At 40.2% G+C, this 18326-nt stretch overlaps 1 protein-coding gene across 5 annotated transcripts in view; it reads right to left on the minus strand.

The window, feature by feature from the left end:
• Positions 1 to 18326, minus strand: part of ctnnd2a (catenin (cadherin-associated protein), delta 2a) — a 302050-nt gene that overhangs the window by 152842 nt on the left and 130882 nt on the right. For all 5 annotated transcript variants that reach the window (XM_015354990.2, XM_015354991.2, XM_015354992.2 and 2 more), the window contains 3 exons: positions 5366 to 5400; positions 3585 to 3701; positions 136 to 308 (listed from right to left, as the gene is read on the minus strand). In XM_015354990.2, coding sequence (XP_015210476.1) covers positions 136 to 308; positions 3585 to 3701; positions 5366 to 5400 — 325 coding nt within the window. The remainder of the gene's footprint in view (positions 1 to 135; positions 309 to 3584; positions 3702 to 5365; positions 5401 to 18326) is intronic.

Genomic DNA, 18326 nt, shown 5'->3' on the forward strand with positions numbered 1-18326 from the left:
TACAAGAGAACTGTGCTTTTACATCCCTGAATTATTTAGTAAACTTTTCCTTTCAGGAGCCAACAGAAAAAGCCTGTAAATTTACTGAAGGCTTTCACAAGACACAATCTCCCAGAGTCTGAATCTGGCACATACCTGGTTGTAACTGTGGACAGCACCTCCAACTTGGCCGCTGCGAGAAGGGATCTGTGGTGCTGAAGAATCACTCAGAGCAAGGGTCTGGTTGCTATGGTAGCTGGCTGTGTACTGGAAAGACCCTTCTGGATTGGAAGTGAGCTGCAGTGCACTCTGGGAAAGAAGGCTCGGCCCTGTGTTGAAAGTAATTTAGAGCAGGCAGTGATGCAGACCTCAGTGAAGCAGAAACAGCATACATAATTTATCAGGAGAAGCTCAGAATGATTGAACACACGTGCTGCTCGCTGTCGAAATCAGGACAGTAATAAAGGTAATTGGGAACAGCTAATTTTCTTGCTAGAAATTAACGAATATTTTGTGCAACTTATGATGATATCAGCTCTTTTTTTAGCTTAGCAAGTGCCAGGTCTCTGTTACAACAAAGTGGAATGAGAGAGAGAATATTTTACCATTGATTAATTGACTCCAGAAAGTACAATGCAGGTATTTACACAGAGGACCCCTGTTTGGCTACAATTGGGACAGCTAAATTTTTTATTCCATAACAACTTTTACTTCCACGCCATTGTCAGGAGTCAAACTCTTCCTATGCAGGTTATTGCTCAGTTGTTTCTCCTAAAGATGCAGATGAATAGCACCAAAAAGAGCAAATTATAAACAGATAGAACAAATAAAGACATAAGGAACAGTGGACTATGAAAATGTTAAATCTTCGGCTTTATGCGAATAGTGGATTCTGGGAAAATCTGTACATTGAAAGATGACAAACTACTGCACCGCTAAATGTTCTTAGTTCTACTGAACTTTCAAGATTATTTTTGACTCAAGTGCTGTGCTGGAGACAGTATTCAGAACAGTCGGCCTAGTTCCCAACAAGCTACAGTATAAACAAATCTAAATGTATCCACATCATAGTACTACAGAAACACCGTCTGACAAATACACTACTTACAAACACTGGAAGCCATGCATTAGACATTTCTGAAATATAAGGAAAAATAATCTTTCCCCTCACACAGCTTGGTGGTTCCCACTGAATTACTGCACTAGAATGATTAAAATCAAAATCCAAAACTGTTCTTTCAAGGAATACTTCACTGCAGTGTGGGGCTATAAGATGAGAGGTTTTCCCAAAACCTCAAGCAGCACTGAAAGAAGTAAATAATAATGAAGATTTGGAAAGAATTCTACATTCAATGGCAAAAATCAGCTTTTCATTTAGTAAAAGTTATATCTCCACATGGGAATTTTAGATTTGAAGTTTGAAGTAAATGGGTAAAAGCAGAACTCACAAACTGAAAGTCACAAGCTGGTAAAAAAATGTCATTCTAAATGATAGAAGATCCGAATTCGAAATGAATTGCAAAACAATCCATACACATTCTAAAAGCAAAACACAGCTAAATATTTTAGCTTTGAAGGGTGCTTCAAGTTTGCAACCACAGGATGGATTTAAGAGCATTCTACATGCCTCTTCAGACTTCAGCTTGAGAAAACAACATGAAAAAAAAGCCAAATGGTTCAGTTTCATTGCAGTCATCAAGAGCCAAGATTCCAATTAAAAAAACAAAGACCTTTTAACTGGCAATCTTGGAGAAACCATGTGAAATAATCTTGCTTCTCCTCATAGGTATAAAAAACAACAGAAAGGGAGTTACCACAGAAAATACTTGCATTTTGAACTTATTTTAATGGTCATATATAACAGTTAACTCCAGGGCTTTGTACAGTTGGTCATTAGCCACACAACCATAAGCAAACACGAAGTAGTCTGCACTCAAGCCCACCTTCAAAAATTACGATCCCATCTCTTACAATGAAAACTTACAGGGAAGAAAACCGAGGTCTCTCGGAAAACAATTTCTGTTAAATACACTGATCATAACAAAGAGTATACTGTACAATTCAAAACTCAGTTTAAAAGAATAAATGTTTATTAAATCGTGGCACATATTAGTTTTTCCTAACAGTGCAGAGCATTATTTTGTACAGGTAATCCAACTGTGTTCTGTAAGAAAATAAAGTATTTGCATGTACAGTATATACAGTGTATGTGTGCTACACTGACGACTCCACTGAGAACAGCATCAGTTCACTTTGGAAAATCTCAAGTGTCAAATTATGCTGTACACTGCCTGTAAGAAACAGTGTAAATCTAATCTGTAAGAAAAGTGTGAGTCTAGAACACAGCCCACTCAACAGCTAATATTTTGGTTCCTTTTTTATTCTGAGGTAAAAAGGGCATGCTTGGACTGTGATGTTGGCCTTTGATGTTGGTGCATTTTTACTCTTGTTTCTGCGCAGAGTGCCTGACTTGGCTCAACAAAACAGCTAAGACAGAAATGCAGCTCTTGTACTGAAAAGCAATGAGCAAACTTAGATTACAAAGGCTTCCTCAATGAATGGATACTGAATTCAGCATTTTATTTCACTCAGTGCTCAAATCCACGCTTTGAGTGCACAACACGTATCTAAGAGGGTTTGCTATATGAGCCACAAAGACCTATACATTAATCATCTTACATTTAAGAAGCTGCTCAACTTGTCAAGTTCCTTTTTGAGTTTTCTGCCCTTTTTGGAGTTTCAGACTTATCATTCCATCCCATTCAACTAACTGAATATGAATTTGATTACCCTGTCTGGCTTACTTAAGATTTTATTCTTTTTTATATTGCCAAGGGAGAACCTGTGCACTTTAGTGTTCTTAAAAGAAAAGAGTGGGCCGTCTTGATCCTTTTGTGCAATTCAATTCACAGCAAGACCCCTGACGCACGCTGAATTAGCAATGACAGGTATTTATCTTCAGAGAACCTTTTGTTACAGAACCACTTTAACCAGTACGTGGAAGAGGTAAAATTTCTCAGGTATCTTTCAAGAGAGCTCTTAATAAAGTTGAATTGAATGTATGTGAATTTTTTAAAGACTGCAGAAGCTAATTTCTAGGATCAAAAGACTAGCATCATAGTTATTTTGGTCTTTGAATAGAATATTAGTGTAAAGATTTCACAAACATCATTAAGGCCAATTATTAACAAAGTAACAAATTTTTAGTAGAGAATCCGAAAGTGATAAATTGAGGTATTTTGTTTGACGAGCACCTGTAATGATGTGCAGAAGTGTGAGGGCTCTCACCATAAATGAACGACTAATCATTACAGCTATTTAATAATGCAGAAAAACACCACATGTTGCATATTATTATGGTGACAATCAAAATTCCAGGAGGAATCGCATTCCGAAAACAGATACATTCATCTAATGAGGCATCTCGATTGGTTTTTGTTCTTGGATTATTAAGATCAATCACTAAAGCTAAAAAATCCTTCAAGACTCACCCTATAAACGTTAGGGTCCAATTAATCACAGCTTTGCTAAAAGCACATTATATCTCAACATGAAAAAAATGCAAAAAACAAATTCAATCGACACAAAGGCATAAAAAGCCTTACTTTCAGCTGAAGAGTATCCTGGCGGGTCAAGGATGCCCGACTCCTGGAGAGACCTTATGCAGGAATCCACAAGTTCCAAGCCTGTAGTCAGTTCATCTTCAATGTCTTTTTGGCCATCTGTAATCCAAAATGTAAACCTCGTCATCAAAGCAACCGACGCATTACTGGAACAACACAATGACTCGTGGAATTAGCTCTGATCTCCCAAAAGGAATTTTGTTTTTGCTGTGGTTACATTCCGTAAATAAATGTCCTTCACCTTGTGAATGAGTGCCTGCTTGCACTCATTACTGACACGTCCCGTCAAGGAGTATCAAAGTTGCCTGCCAGGGGGTTATACAAGGGGTTTAAGGCAAAGGATTAACCTCCACTGTAACAAAAACAATGAAACTATGCAGGGGACCGAGGTCTCAGCATCACTAATACAAGTGATCCTAACGCACAGTTTAGATCCATATACAGCAACCATTCCGATAGCCGTGTTCTTAGGGAGCTAAATGTTAATCTTCAGATGACTTAAACACTCCCACAGAGCCAAGAGCACGTTGATTGAAAACCCACGGCACTTCATTTCTTTTAAAAATGATCCTACTTCCTCTCGCTTGTCAGCGCTATATGTGGAGCACATTTGAGAAAGGCTCGATACACAGCTCTCCCTGGTCCCTGGGTGGGGCACTTGCATGCCTGTAACATATCAGCACAGTACTGCTGTCATGAGAGCACTACAGACCCACGACCTGTCAGTCACACCCTCAAAACAATTTCCGCAGCACACCTGGACACACTGAGTATGTGTGCGAGTATGAGTTTAATGTAACACAATCAACAGGCAGTTTATTTAATAGACTTTAATTAAAAAATATTGGATAATACAGTATAAAACAATTACTGTATGTACAGTATGTATAGTACCAGAGAGTGAAAGGCTGCAGACACACAGATTATTAACTAAATCACAGATTGCACTCTTCTATCTACTGTATATACAGTTTGCTGCGTATAAAAGGCACATAAGCTTCCACATGCTTGTCTGCAGTATGCCCTTGTTAACTACTGCCTCCGTGTAAATGAACCGCAATGAAGAGAATACTGATGCAGGAGGAACTGCTCCAGACTTCCCGCCATCCCTGTCCCGGCCACAGGGAAAGCAGCTCCGTGGCCTCAGGCTTGGGAGGAGGAAGAGGCTACCGGGACACGCAGCGCCATGGCGACCCTCTCGGAGCAGGCGGCCCAGGAGGGCCGGCGGAGAACCGCCTCGCTGTGCGGTAGGGGGGTTGTCACGGACATCCAAAGGGACTAACCGTGGGGAGCAGGAGAGCGGAAAAAGACCCATATGCGTAGCGGCGAGACGGGAAAAAGGCCCGGGCTCATTAGTGCAAAGAGTTCAGGAATGGCGTATAAAAACCTATGCCCTCAGGGAGCGGACGTGGGGCACCCTGGTGCTAGGCGGGTCTCAGGACATCAGAACGTCGATGCTGAGCCAGGACAGAGTGCAAGACCCAGAAATATATAGCCCAAGGAAGAGAGGGACAGGAAGGACAGCAGACCGGAAACTAGGGACAGGACAGAGAAGGAGCGCCCTCTGGCTGCAGAGGGCGTGACAGGGGTCTTGTGAGATTGGATGTTTCCCTTTCTCTCCGGCTCACACGTGGATGCACCAGTGAGGGAGTAATGAAATAAAGAGCTCCAAACCGGGAAGCCGAGAAGATAACTCTATACAATATATATATGTGTGTGTGTGCTCACGCACGTATTAACTCCTGAACTCAACAGAATTTTACCTTGGGTATTCCAGCGGAACGGCTCCTCTGTTGAACTGGAAGGAAAAGGAAAAGAAATCCCATTAAAAAAGTGCCCATTCAAGTGTAATGCCTGTGCACATCTGTCACTGTGGAGAACACCATCATCATCTGATGGTGCACACCGCAGAGGCAAACAGCCCAGCCAAAGCCACTGTGCTCATCTGAGTTTCCTGCAAGGAGGCAAAAGATTTCCCATTATAATGACACACTATGCAAAGTTAGACAGACGCAGCGAATACCAGTAGCACTCTGCTGTAATCGCATGTTCAGTCAGTATAAATTTGGATGGCTAGTGAGGCCTCTCCTTTCTTCCTCATACTTCCTGTAGCAGATCTTCACTCCAGCAAGGCGAGACGTAGCTTACAGAGGTAACAAAGCTTGCCTGCGTTGAGGTAATGGACCAAAATACAAGGTTTACTTGAAAGTGCAACAAATCATAGCAGGAGAAATGTGTTTTGACCTGCATTTTTATCAGTCTGAAGCCTGAAAGAGGAGCCGCACAGAGCAGATGTTTTAAAGATTCCTTTGCTTGTATGGGGTTACATGTCTACCTCTGCGTATCATCTGTGTGTTCACACACCATATATAAACCCAACACACTACGCAAAAACCTCCAGCAGCTAAACGTGCTTTTGACTGATGTTACTTTCTTCTTTTGAAATCACAATGATTCTAGCATCCACTTCGTGCCTCTATCCCGTTTTTACTTTTCATGGGCAAAATGACATTAAAGACATTCACTTTTGTCAGTAGCACATCACAATGAGCACACACTTATGTGTTAGCTTAAACCTTTGTAAGATTCAGGTGAGAACATATTTTTACACTCATTTTAAATATTTCACCCCATTAAAAATTTGATTTTTTTTTTTTTACTTTTTTGCTGCCCAAATGGATTTGAGTTTCCCCTCATGAATTGCTTATCTGTATGACAGATGAATATCGTACAGGTGGTGGCTGATTTGACAGTCCCAGCATGGTGATCCCTGTTCCTGTTAGACCTTCAGAGCTATACTTTATTGTACATTTCTGTGTTCATGTGGTAGGAGTCATTCCTTGCAGTGAACCCAGAAATTGTAGGTCCAATATGAAAAGCACATTGAATAGACTGTGGGGGAAAACAATATTTCTCTGATAGATTCTTAAAAGCATTTGGCATTTTATCAAACATCTCTCTCGGAATGGAATAATTATTTTTTACCCTGTGCTTCTGCTCAATAATAATCAAATACAATGATTTTATATATTAAAAGCTTAGTGCAGTTCTGCACTTATGTACTTATTGTGCATAACAAATTAAATCTGATCTAGCTTTACAGTGAAAAAGTCCAATTGCTTTTATTAAACTTGTTTTTTAATTTTGAAGAATGAGTCATGGTTGTTATTTCTGTATGTGATTGGTTCCTTGTAATTTCTCACATTCCTTTTTTGTCCAGACCTTCAAAATGGTTTGTGTGAAGGAGAGCTATTTTATCAAAAATTGTTCCCCAGAGAAGAAGGTTAAAGAGTTAAGTACCTTAAGCGCATCAGTAGTATAGTGGTGTAAGTGATTTTGAAGAGTAAAATAACTGGTGCTTTCTTATGCATTCCTGCTTGGAGCAATAGCAGAAAAAAATCAAGAGGATACCCTGCTGTGATCGTGATTTACATTATCTCAATATTTAAAAAAAAAACAATCTCTTGCTTAATATCTAGTCCTGCTGTTCCTGTTCCTGAACTGTATAACCTTCCCAGACATGAAACGTGAATGTAAAGATAAAATGGGCACAAGCATACCGTATTGTGAATACCCAGAATACACAGTATCAGCTCCTTCAACCTTTGTGTCCAATATGTTTGTATATTGTATTGGAAAGATACAGCACAGGGTAAGCTTAGCTGAGCAAGTCTTGATCTTTAGAGAGGTGTGACTGGGAATGGACTAGAAATGGTTTTCTCCTTACTTCTCATTTTAGCACAGAAGGCTTTTTCAAAACCCAATACTGTAACTTCGTTTTTTAAAAATTGCTTAAATATTCAAGAATAAATTATACCACATTGCACAGAGCTAACAGAAAACACCAGTGTCTAGGGTGAAATTTGTCATTAGATAGATCATCACAAATTTATTTAAGAAAACATTTAATAAACAAAGATTATCTTCATCAAAGGTCAGCTTTTAATAATGTAGCCAGAGTGTGTCCCGGTAGTGTCAACATTTACAAAACCTGTCAAGGAGATCAATGAGGAAAGCTCTCCCATCTGGAGCACAGTGAATACAAGTAATAATAAGAGATTAGCTGGAAATGAAACTGGTGTAAAATATCGAATTCTCTTTTCCTCTGATCAATATTGCAAGGAACTGTGTGGCGGCACGAGCTGCTAAGGGCTGAATTTTATGATGAGTCTAAATGGTCATTCACCACCCATAGCCGAGCGACAGCTGCTAAACCAGCCCCACACTTTCCATTGATTTTTCTCAGGGATTCATATTGCAAGCCTGTCCCTGTTTGCACTCGAGTGACGAATTGCTGGAGAAAACAAAATGCCACATGTTAATATAATGGTGCATTTCAGCATGAATATCCATGAATTACATTCTGCAGTGAACACTGAGAAGATAGCACTTGTACAGACCAGTGAGAGGAGGACAAAACTGGGCCAGGAAACAGCCTCAGGAGGCTGTATGATAGAGTCTTCTATTGCTTCGAGGAAAAAATGGACCAGGCCACATGAATAACAAGGATTCTCTACATCTGGAATTGTGTGGCGCCCCTGTTTGTACCCCAGTGTCATGATCATTGTGATGGTTATTTTATTGTAGTTGTTGTAGTGACAAAATTGAATCTGTTGCCAGGGGGAAAAAAAGATGTGCAAATAACCCCACTTTGAAGATAGTGGATATTTATAGCACTGTTCGCTTTCAAGGTCCAGAATGGGAGTAACAGAATCAAATGACAGACAAGCAGATGAATCCCTGCTCTATCAGAGCAGTCCTAAGTACTAAATGTAGTAGTTCAGGTGGGTAGCTGCGTCAGCATGCGTAGGCTGCAAAGGAACAAATGATAAGTTTATTCCATGCTGAAAAAAAGAAAAAAGAAAACACAACGTTTTGGCTGTGGAGCCTTCTTCAGGTGTGAGCCTCAAACCTCACACCTCACTCCTCACACCTGAAGAAGGCACCACGGCCGAAACATTGTGTTTTCTTTCTTCTTTTTTTCAGCATGGAATAAACCTATTACTTGTTCCTAAGTACTAAATGCTGACAAGGCCAAATGGAAGACAGTTCAGGAATCCTCAAGAGAGCTTTTCAATTGGGCTCTGTCTATTTACCTTCACCCCATCGGGGGCAGTCAATTCACACAATGAACTCTTTCTCTGTTTAGATTTTCTTGCTTAAAACACAAGCACTCATCACTTGCATAGAGATTAGAAAGTTTGGCTAAGCATTTGATTTAATTAGGATGCTGAATGAGGGCCTACAAGAGCAAGCACGCTCTCTTATCAGGGTCATGACTGAGGAGCTGCAAAACCAAATAAAAAGGACTTTAGCAAACCCCCTCAGTGCCTCATGGACATGTAGGCAACAGGACAGGCCTCCTCACCAAACTTTTCTTCATCCCACAATACATCCTACATGGCATCTGTCCTGTCCACATCCCCTGCGATGTCATCGACAGAATGTGGACCATAGTAAAGAGTGGAAAGGACTCCCTCTGGAGGGAGAGGATCATGGGGGTGTCAGTCAAGGGTGTGGGAAGTCTGGATATGTCCCTCATGATGGACAGTTATTACCTGAGACATTGGTGAGGAGTGAGGGAGCAGCAGAGCTCTGGAAAACAGAGGATAAAGGAATTCCGGTTCGAGCTCAATACTGATACTAACACAGACCCCGTGACTGGAAAAATAAGTTACCTATGTATAGACTAACACTTGCATTTATAACATTTAAAAAACGGTTAATGATTTCATTTAAAAAAATGAACTGTATATTTGTTTAAAGAGGTACTGTTTTATATTTCCACAAAAATGTTTTGGTGCTGTGCACACAGCATCTGAGTGGTGAAGCTACAGTCAATTACTCATTGTCGCCTAGTCGTTTGGCCCAACATCAAAAAGACGGTTTGAATTCATAGCTGTTAATTAAAATGACTGAGAGTAATGAAGCCATGAGCACATTTAGGAGATGAAACTGCCACTAGTGCAAACAGCCCTTGAGTGTCAGATGAGTCGTCACATTAGCTCCCTAAATTCAGTTTCTCATGTCTGCTTGAACCAAGACTGCCTCCTTACACATTCCCCTTTTTAAGAGTGTTGCTTTGTACTAGTGTGTCAGAGATAAAGCTGTCAATAGCATCCGTCTTGACTTTCAAACCACTTTTGGGATCAAATTACCTTTCTCTCAGTGCATCTTACATGTAATTTTTTTAGGAAGAACTTACTCATCTGCATTCCAGTAGTTTTAATATTCATCCACAGATGCATTTTCTTATTGTAATGATGCAGCGCTGAGCTGGAAAGCACCCCATCTGTAAGACAGGCTGAGGAGTCCAAATACTTGGTCTCAGTGAAGGTAAACAAAGAGTTGAGAGCTGGGACAGCCCTAGACAGGCAGACAAAGTTGGACAATACCGGGGCTGTGCTGTGCATGCAGACAGAGGATGGATGAAGCACGTACTGCGCTGTACAGGGAGACAGAGGACGGACAGGACACGGGAGGTACAGAGTAGCTGAGTAGAGTAGCTGCACAGCCAAGCAAGTCTGGAAAATCAGGAAGCTTCAGGGTCCCGCTGGTCTGGTCTGTGACTGTGAGGGTGTCGAGGGTAAGGAGTAGACTAGGATTTGTCTGGCTTTGGGTTCCACCTCGGGATAAGGCAGATGGGCTGAATCAGTGAATATAGTCAGAACAGCCGGTAAATGCTAAGAGCACTTCCCTAGAGAAGTATTGTAGAAAAGCTCAATGACAGTGCCTGACCATGGGCACATCTGGGTTAAAGTATCCTGAAGCTGACAAGAGAGGTACCCATTAAGTGGGGGCTGGTAGCTGAGACAGCCACCCCAAACACGTCCCCGTGGCTCCGGGAGGTGTTCACGCGAATCCGCGTGTGAACGCGGCCAGTTACCATGGAGACTAGGGCTGCGAGCTCTGGCTCACCCGGGTATAACACATACAGTACATCACGCAAATAATGTAGAACTTCACATAGGGTCAGAGAGGGGATTAAAATATGTTAAAATAATTTGTTTAGTCCAGCTTTTCTAAAAGTGTTGCTATTACAATAAAAAGTCAGCTAACTGTAACCCTGCTGACCGATGTACACAAAAATAGAAATAGATATCAACCCATATTCCGTAAAAGTACATTCTGTGTCTGACCTTGTAATAACTTTCCTCTTTCTGCTGTTAATTATACATACCGTATTCAGGTTTCTGATAAAAAAGAACCACACACACAAATCGATGCCAGCTACAATATACAATGAGCCTGGAGTTTATATTGCAAAATGACATAGTAGGCTGTTACAAGCAATCGTAAGAGATATTAAAGCAAGCTGTTTGTTAATTTACATCTTACAGTATTTGTAACTCGGTCTGGCCTGTGATGTTATAGGCCATTAGAGTTTAGAAACAAAGACAGTTTGGGAAAATTTCATCGTTTGTATTCACAAAGAGAAAAACAGTATTGTATGTGATATCTGAGTACCAGGCCCATTTCAAAATACCGTTCCACATTTTCTTCGGAAAGAAAAAAATGGAAAAAAAAATTGACACGCTAGAAGACAAGTGATAAAAGTGTGACTCTACTTTTCTCCTTGAGAGCTTGAAAAGGCACATCATACATTAAATAAAGCCCCTGTAAGTGTGAATCGCCTCCTTCACAAGTGGGTCGTGTTTAGTACGCAGGCGGTTGCAATTGCGCTTCTCTAGGTTTCTCAAACTAGAAAGCCTCCCACAGAATTGGGCAAGGAAGCGGAGTCACAAGACACACACCTCCTGTGTTGTGTTGTGTGTGTTGTGTTGTGGCCCAACAGGGGCTCCGAGGACGGGAGCTGTGGCGGTCGCGGCTCGCCGCTCCACTCACCCCCTGGGCGCGAACTCGGGAGACCTCCGCCAGCCCGGGCGGCTGAGCTCCCCGCCATGACGACACCGCGCTGCAACCAGCTCTGCTACAGAGCCATGTCTGCCTACTTCAGGACAGCCCAGGAGCTCCAGTTCAGATCGCACTGCAGGTGGACATTTATTTTTAAGCCTTTCGAAACCACAAGAAGCTGTATTTCTCCACTCTGGTCCTGAAGCCCTCTCCACTAAGCCCTCAGTTAATTAAAACCTCAGCTGAACTAGGTGTTTCCAGATGTCAAATAACAGGTCGTCTTAAGCTGCTTACATTTCTATGTGATTTGAAATCTCCAGCAAGATTTCAGAACTGAAAATCAGTGCTAAAGTCTAATTAAGAAAATAATTAGTGGAAGATTTCAATTAAACTGAAATAAAAATTGAGCCTACTGTACATCCATACCAACCACTCCCTTCAGATTATTAATGTATTTTTGCAATAAAAACAGCATATGTATATTTATATTATTTTAATTTAACATCCATCAATAATGGGAATTAGGCTGTGTACAATCTATATTGTATGGATTACAAGCTTTAAAATGCAAGAATAAATAATTAAGTGTATAAAAAACATACATGGCTTTACATCTGAAGAAAGTTGATATTATTTTTCAATGAAAATGAAGAGAACTATATATTTATATATAATATATTAATATGTTTATATATAACATACGCCAGCAGCCAAATCACCCTGTAACTCACAATGGACAGCCCAGCTGGAGCTCAGCAGGTGTGAGCCTGGTCAGTACCTGATTGGGAGACTCCTGGGAAAAACTAAGGTTGCTGCTGGAAGAGGTGTCAGTGGGGCCAGCAGGGGGCGCTCACCCTGTGGTCTGTGCGGGTCCTAATGCCCCAGTATAGACCGGGGACATTATTCTGTAAAAAGGTGCCGTCCTTTGGATGAGACGTAAAACCGAGGTCCTGGCTCTCTGTGGTCATTAAAAATCCCAGGGCGTTTCACCCCAGTGTCATGGCCAAATTTCCCCCTGGCCTTTACCAATTATGGCCTCCTAATAATCCCTGTCTCTGAACTGGCTTCATCCCCCTGCTCTCCTCCCCACCGGGAGCTGGTGTGTGGGGAGAGTACTGGTGCATCATCCAGGTGGTGGTGGAGGGGATCCCCATTACCTGTAAAGCTCTTTTGAGTTGAATGTCCAGAAAAGTGCTATATAAGTGTAAGGAATTATTATTATTATTATTGTTGTTGTTGTTGTAGTATATTATATATATATAAAATGTATATTTTTTGTCACAAAATATAGTAAATAGAAGCTATAAAGCATTTTAAATTTCCATACAAAAAATTGGGAGGTGCAAAGGACTTGGGGTTGAACACTGAAAGAATAGTAATAATTAAAATGATTAAATTAGCATCAAAAACTGCCAAAGCAGATCATCCTTGACATGAATTTGAAGATAATTCATGCCTCTGGTGAAATTAACGTTTGGTGAAGTCATCATCATTAGGTTGTTATTCTTGTCATGATCAACACTGATCATTAACACTACATGCCTTTCCCTGATATTCGTTTCCTGGGATTGAAGCTGTGCAGGAAGCTGGAAGGGAATTAAATTCCAGTGAATGGACATTCTTTTTTCAGTGTTTCAATGAAACTTTTCAACTTGTCACTGGTACCAGTATGTACTCTCGAATACCAAGTAAATATGTCAATACAATCCTCCTAAAAGCATTTTCAATAAAGACTGTACATGAAAATAACCGAGTCCTTTTTAATATTTTAACAATACTGACATATCATTAAAATATGTCATATATCATAGGCTGAACTAATATGCGGAGGCTCTGGTACTTTTAAAATGGGAAACAATATATTTCAGACATTGCAGGAATCGTTTGTCCAAACCAAACACTTCATAATAATAGTAGCGCAAGATGATCACAGCAAGATCCCATTTGCTTGATAGTGACTCCTGATTCTTCAGTTGAGAAGGCATCAGGGTGCACATTATGTAATGCATTAATATTTCATACTGCCACTTAACATCGGAGAAGAGCTGCACAAACAGCACCAGATGTATCACAGGAGGAGAAGGGTCATCTTTTTTCTTCAGCTTTGATGAGGAGATGTGTGTTCAAAGCCACAATCACACAAAGATTTAATATTCATTATAGACTTGTTTTTGTTGCAGGTTTCTCTAAAGATTGCCACTGCCTCTATAGATAATTTAAATACAGTTTTCTTCAGACTGTTTCAAAGGTTATTACTAAGGTTAGATTCTTGTAAAGGAGACATTAGGAAATACAGTGTGGCAATGTACTGTACTGTACTATATATCCCCAGAAATGTAGGACTTTGTGTTGCTGCTACAGCTCAGTGTGGAGATGATGTGCAATGTTTTACATAAATGAAGAACAAAAAAAAACACTTTCAATGAATTGAGCCTTATTTCAAGGTGGCTGAGGATGCAGATTAATGTATTCATTTTTTAGATGCTGGAACGCTGACAGAATTCTAATCTGATGACTGCAAACACCTGAGGAAACTAATTAAGATCATGGGTTTACTATTTACACAAGGATTAAGAACATAACTGTCCGTTTTCATATCTGGATTGAAAACATATGTTGACGCTTGTTAATTTATTAAACAGAACAGAAGTCTTTTTGATCTTAACGCTAACACAGACATTAAATCTAGCTTGGCAATAAAAAAAATGATTGTCATGGGTGTATTAATTCAAATGTAGTAGTTCATAACAAGACTACTAAAGCTGCTATAACTAAAAATAAAATAAGATACAGGTCCTAATGACAGAAAATAACAGGATATATCCTTTGCTCCTTCTACAGCTTCGACAGCCCCTCAGAAACTAAAGCCTGACAAAGCCCATGGGGTAGAGGGTCACCTGGCCACTGAGCTCATCCAGTTCTATTCCCTCAACTTGTGAGCTCCACACAGACACGCCCCCCCGGTCCACGACTGAACCCGGGAGCTCAAAGACAGCAGGACTCTGCCACCTTCAAACCACAGGCCAGATGCTGACTTAATATCCTCAGTGTTATTCACAAGACTGTGTTGTATTCAATGTCAGGTCATATATTTTAAATATATGACATATATATATTGCTCACACCTGAAGAAGGTTCCACAGCTGAAACATTGTGTTTTCTTTCTTCTATTTTTAGTATAGAATAAACATATTACTTGTTATTTTAAATATATGTGTACCAGGGCCTTTGGAAAACAATGATCATCATAGCATGCAAGGTTTTAGATGCTACATATCCTTAAACTGTCAGCAATTCTGCAAGTAAGGCTTCAGGCACCAGATCCAATTTTAGATGCTAGCCTAACTACGGACTGTGCCAAATCTGGACTGTGGAAAAATTCTACAGGAAGAAAACCTGAACCAGCTTTTCCCCTGAAAAAGTACTCAGCATGACTGCAGGGAAAATACGTACTGGAAGTGACTCATTTGCTCACAACATGTATGAAATCTCTCTAAGAAAAACCTCTTTATAGCCATTAAAACAATCTATAAAGGATGTTTCTACAACAGAGACCAAAGCAGAAATCACCAATGAAATACCAGAGATATCAATTTCAATTTAGATGATTTGTAAACGGGTCCCTAAATGTTGAAAAAGCAACATCTAAACTGAAATTGAGCAAATATGTCACAAGTGCCTGAATGGGGTTTGATCGATTTTGGAAGCCTCATTAAAATGGTTCTTTTCAGTTTATAGACACTAAACAATAAATAAAAGAAAGAGATTGTTACAGATTCAGTTATATTAACCTAACAAAATACATGCTGTTATTAATCTTTTTATGGTGAGCATATTTCACAGAAAAAGGTTTAGCATATAGTATTTCAGAGAAATAACCTATAGAAAAACATGAACACAAACCCTTTCTATCAGGCTATTCTTTTCCCTTTTACCATCTCCACAACTGCACAATCACAGAATATGTCACTGTGGAGAACGCCAGCAAAAACAGTAATAAGAAATAAGAAGTAAAAGTAAGAAGATAAAAAAAACTGTCCTTCAGCCTTGCTTAAAAGTGTGTTACCTAAAGCTTTGCGTTTAAAGCAGATGGTGTAACTATCAACCTACACCCTGCACAGCACTGGTGAACTTAATAGTGTTTTGATTACTTTGTAACAACAGTATTCGAACTCCATTCAAAAGTGTGCTAAAAGCTTTTCCGAGTTAATAAATACCCTTTCATTTGTTTACTTCTTACTTCAATCCTTTATCTGTGTTCTGTACCCGCACTTCTTTAATTTGAAGAATCGGCAGACTGATTAGCTGATCGTTAACAGAAATCAATTTGAAACTTACCAGGAAATGAAGAGAGAAAGGGGTCAATTTTTAAAAGAGATGTGAGGGTTAAACCTAAAGCTATTCTACTGACTGTTTATATTTGCACATATTGTTTCCCTTTAAAACAAAGCAGGTGATTTGTTCAATTAAGTAGTTTAGAGATCATGTAAAATGAAATTCCTGACAACCAGTAGCTCTCAAGAATGGCATCTGGTCATTCTAGACTTAATTGAACCAATTAAATGACTAAATGGATCAAAGCTCTTATTCCAAATCTTGGATCTAATTGATGTTTGTTTGTTTTGCAGCTGCTGATTCTGTGTGTTATGACCACCCTGTTTGAAATAGCCAGTTCTGTGAAATGCGCAGCAGCACACGGGAGAGTAAGGAGACGCAGGCAGACTCCTCCCTCCTGCCCACCTGTGGGTCGCAGGTGTTTTAGCACCTCGCAGGCAGCACAGCCCTGCACTGATCACAGGAGAGGCACTCTCCTTGCAGACAGCACCCCAGTACCCTGCAAGGGGGTGCTGTGTCACTAAGAGAGCCTGAGAGAGCCTTGACCCACTTATCTTTCAATACCAGCTGGTGACGTGACCAGGCTCGAACCTGAGGTCATAGACTACTGGCTGAGCCACTCAGGCCCCACGGATTGACGTTTTAAGGGTGATTACTGTATAAGACCTGCTGGACTGTGACTCTCCAGCACCTGACTTGGCATCCCCTTACATATGTCTACACACACCTCTATGTAGTGGAAACATATAGGTACTGTACGTACGTGTTTTTTTTAGGGAGGTTTTCACAAAGACAGATACCTCTGTCAGGCCGAAACTTATATAATAGGTTTTGTTTTCCTTCGCCTTGGTGACAGTCGTGTGAGTTCACGCACAAATAAGAGATTATGTTGGCCAAGTTTCACAGCTTCATTTGGTGCCTATTTGTGGTTCTCTGCTTCTGAGGGTCTGAAATGGAGAGATGTGGAATTTTTCAAACGGATCTCGGCTTCAGCGAGATGCAGCTGAAATGATTATTAAAAATAAACTCGGGAACATCTGGGGCTTATTTAAGTGAACTAAAAAAAGCATGTAATTTTTTACTGCAAATCACCTAGATGTGTGAGATTTCAGTACTGTGCTTATTGCTTTATGTCTATGGGCTTCTCTCACAAAGACTGAGTAGACACCTGCAAGAGATGCCTGTATTAACCATGCCTGATCCATGAGTAGGCTCCTATGTACACAGGAGAGGACGCCTGTCCCGCAAGCATGCCACTGGCAGGGCAACGTGTACATTGAACCAGGATTTTTGAGAATATGAAGATGATCTTTGTCAGGGCATTGACTAAGGCCTTGGGAGTGATTTTTTAACCCCGTTTTGACAGAAGATGTGTATTTATTATTGACAAAATCTAACAGCATCCTGTTACTGTTACTGAGGAACATACAACCTAAAGAGCAACCATACAGGTTTTGTCTGCTATTGAAAAGTGACATTTAAGCTGCCATGACAGTGATCAGTGATCATCTCCTTTCAAACTACAATAATACTTCTAAATGACTTTCATTGTTTATTGTCATCATTGCAAGTTTGAGTATGACTGGATTGTTTCTATATTACAAAAAATCTATAAAAACAGCCGGGATAACTAGCAATAGAAGCAGTTCTAAGACTAATCAGTTTAGGATTTTAGATCAGACAGCCAGAATCAACACAAATTTCCAATGGATTTTAAGGCTGACAGTGTATATTTGAACACATTTATTTTCCAGAGTAAAATGTTCAATTGTATGGTTTAGAACTGGAAGATACTGTTTCTTTATTCCATTTAGGTTGAAATGAAACACAATTGAGATAAAAACTAAATCTGAATGGACTCCTCTGACAGCCTCTTCAATGTTTCACAATACACTGTGCTTTGGAGAACTCAGTCATTCTGCAATCACTTTCAAATTTACAAGGTTTTGTTTCCATTGTCAAAACATCAGCCACCATTCCCTGGAGTGTGATGTGTTCCTGCTGCCACACAGCACCTCAGATGGAAGAAATGGCAAGTGCATTTACCATTTGGAATTTAGACTCAATGCCAACTTACTGATTACTGTACACGTACAGTATGTGATCATGTGGTCGTGTGCCATGTCAAACAATCTCTTGCATGTCTATGATGGACTGTATCTGGCCTTAAATTCTTTCTGCTAGTTTGGTTGTTAAACTGGAAACTGCGACACAGCTGTGTGCCTGAATGCCCTTCATTTTACTTCACTGGCCCCACTGGAAACACCTTTGTTTCTACTGTCATTGACTACCTAGCTCACCTGGAATATATATTAATTCAATGTCAGCTAGGGGCAGCTATGAATGTCTTCTTTTGCTTGTATAAAAAAATAACATTTATTATTCTAGAACTGTCAGGCTGTTTAGTTAAGTGTAGATATTGTTTTTCTGTCTGATAAAGAAAAGTGCAAGACCTCCTGCTAAGAAGTAAACACTGTTGGTACAGGAGCTGAAGAATGCATAATCATGTTTAACAAACAGGTCAGACTGGTGAGC

Source organism: Lepisosteus oculatus, chromosome 6 (assembly GCF_040954835.1).
Source record: "Lepisosteus oculatus isolate fLepOcu1 chromosome 6, fLepOcu1.hap2, whole genome shotgun sequence".
NCBI classification, from domain to species: Eukaryota; Metazoa; Chordata; class Actinopteri; order Semionotiformes; family Lepisosteidae; genus Lepisosteus; species Lepisosteus oculatus.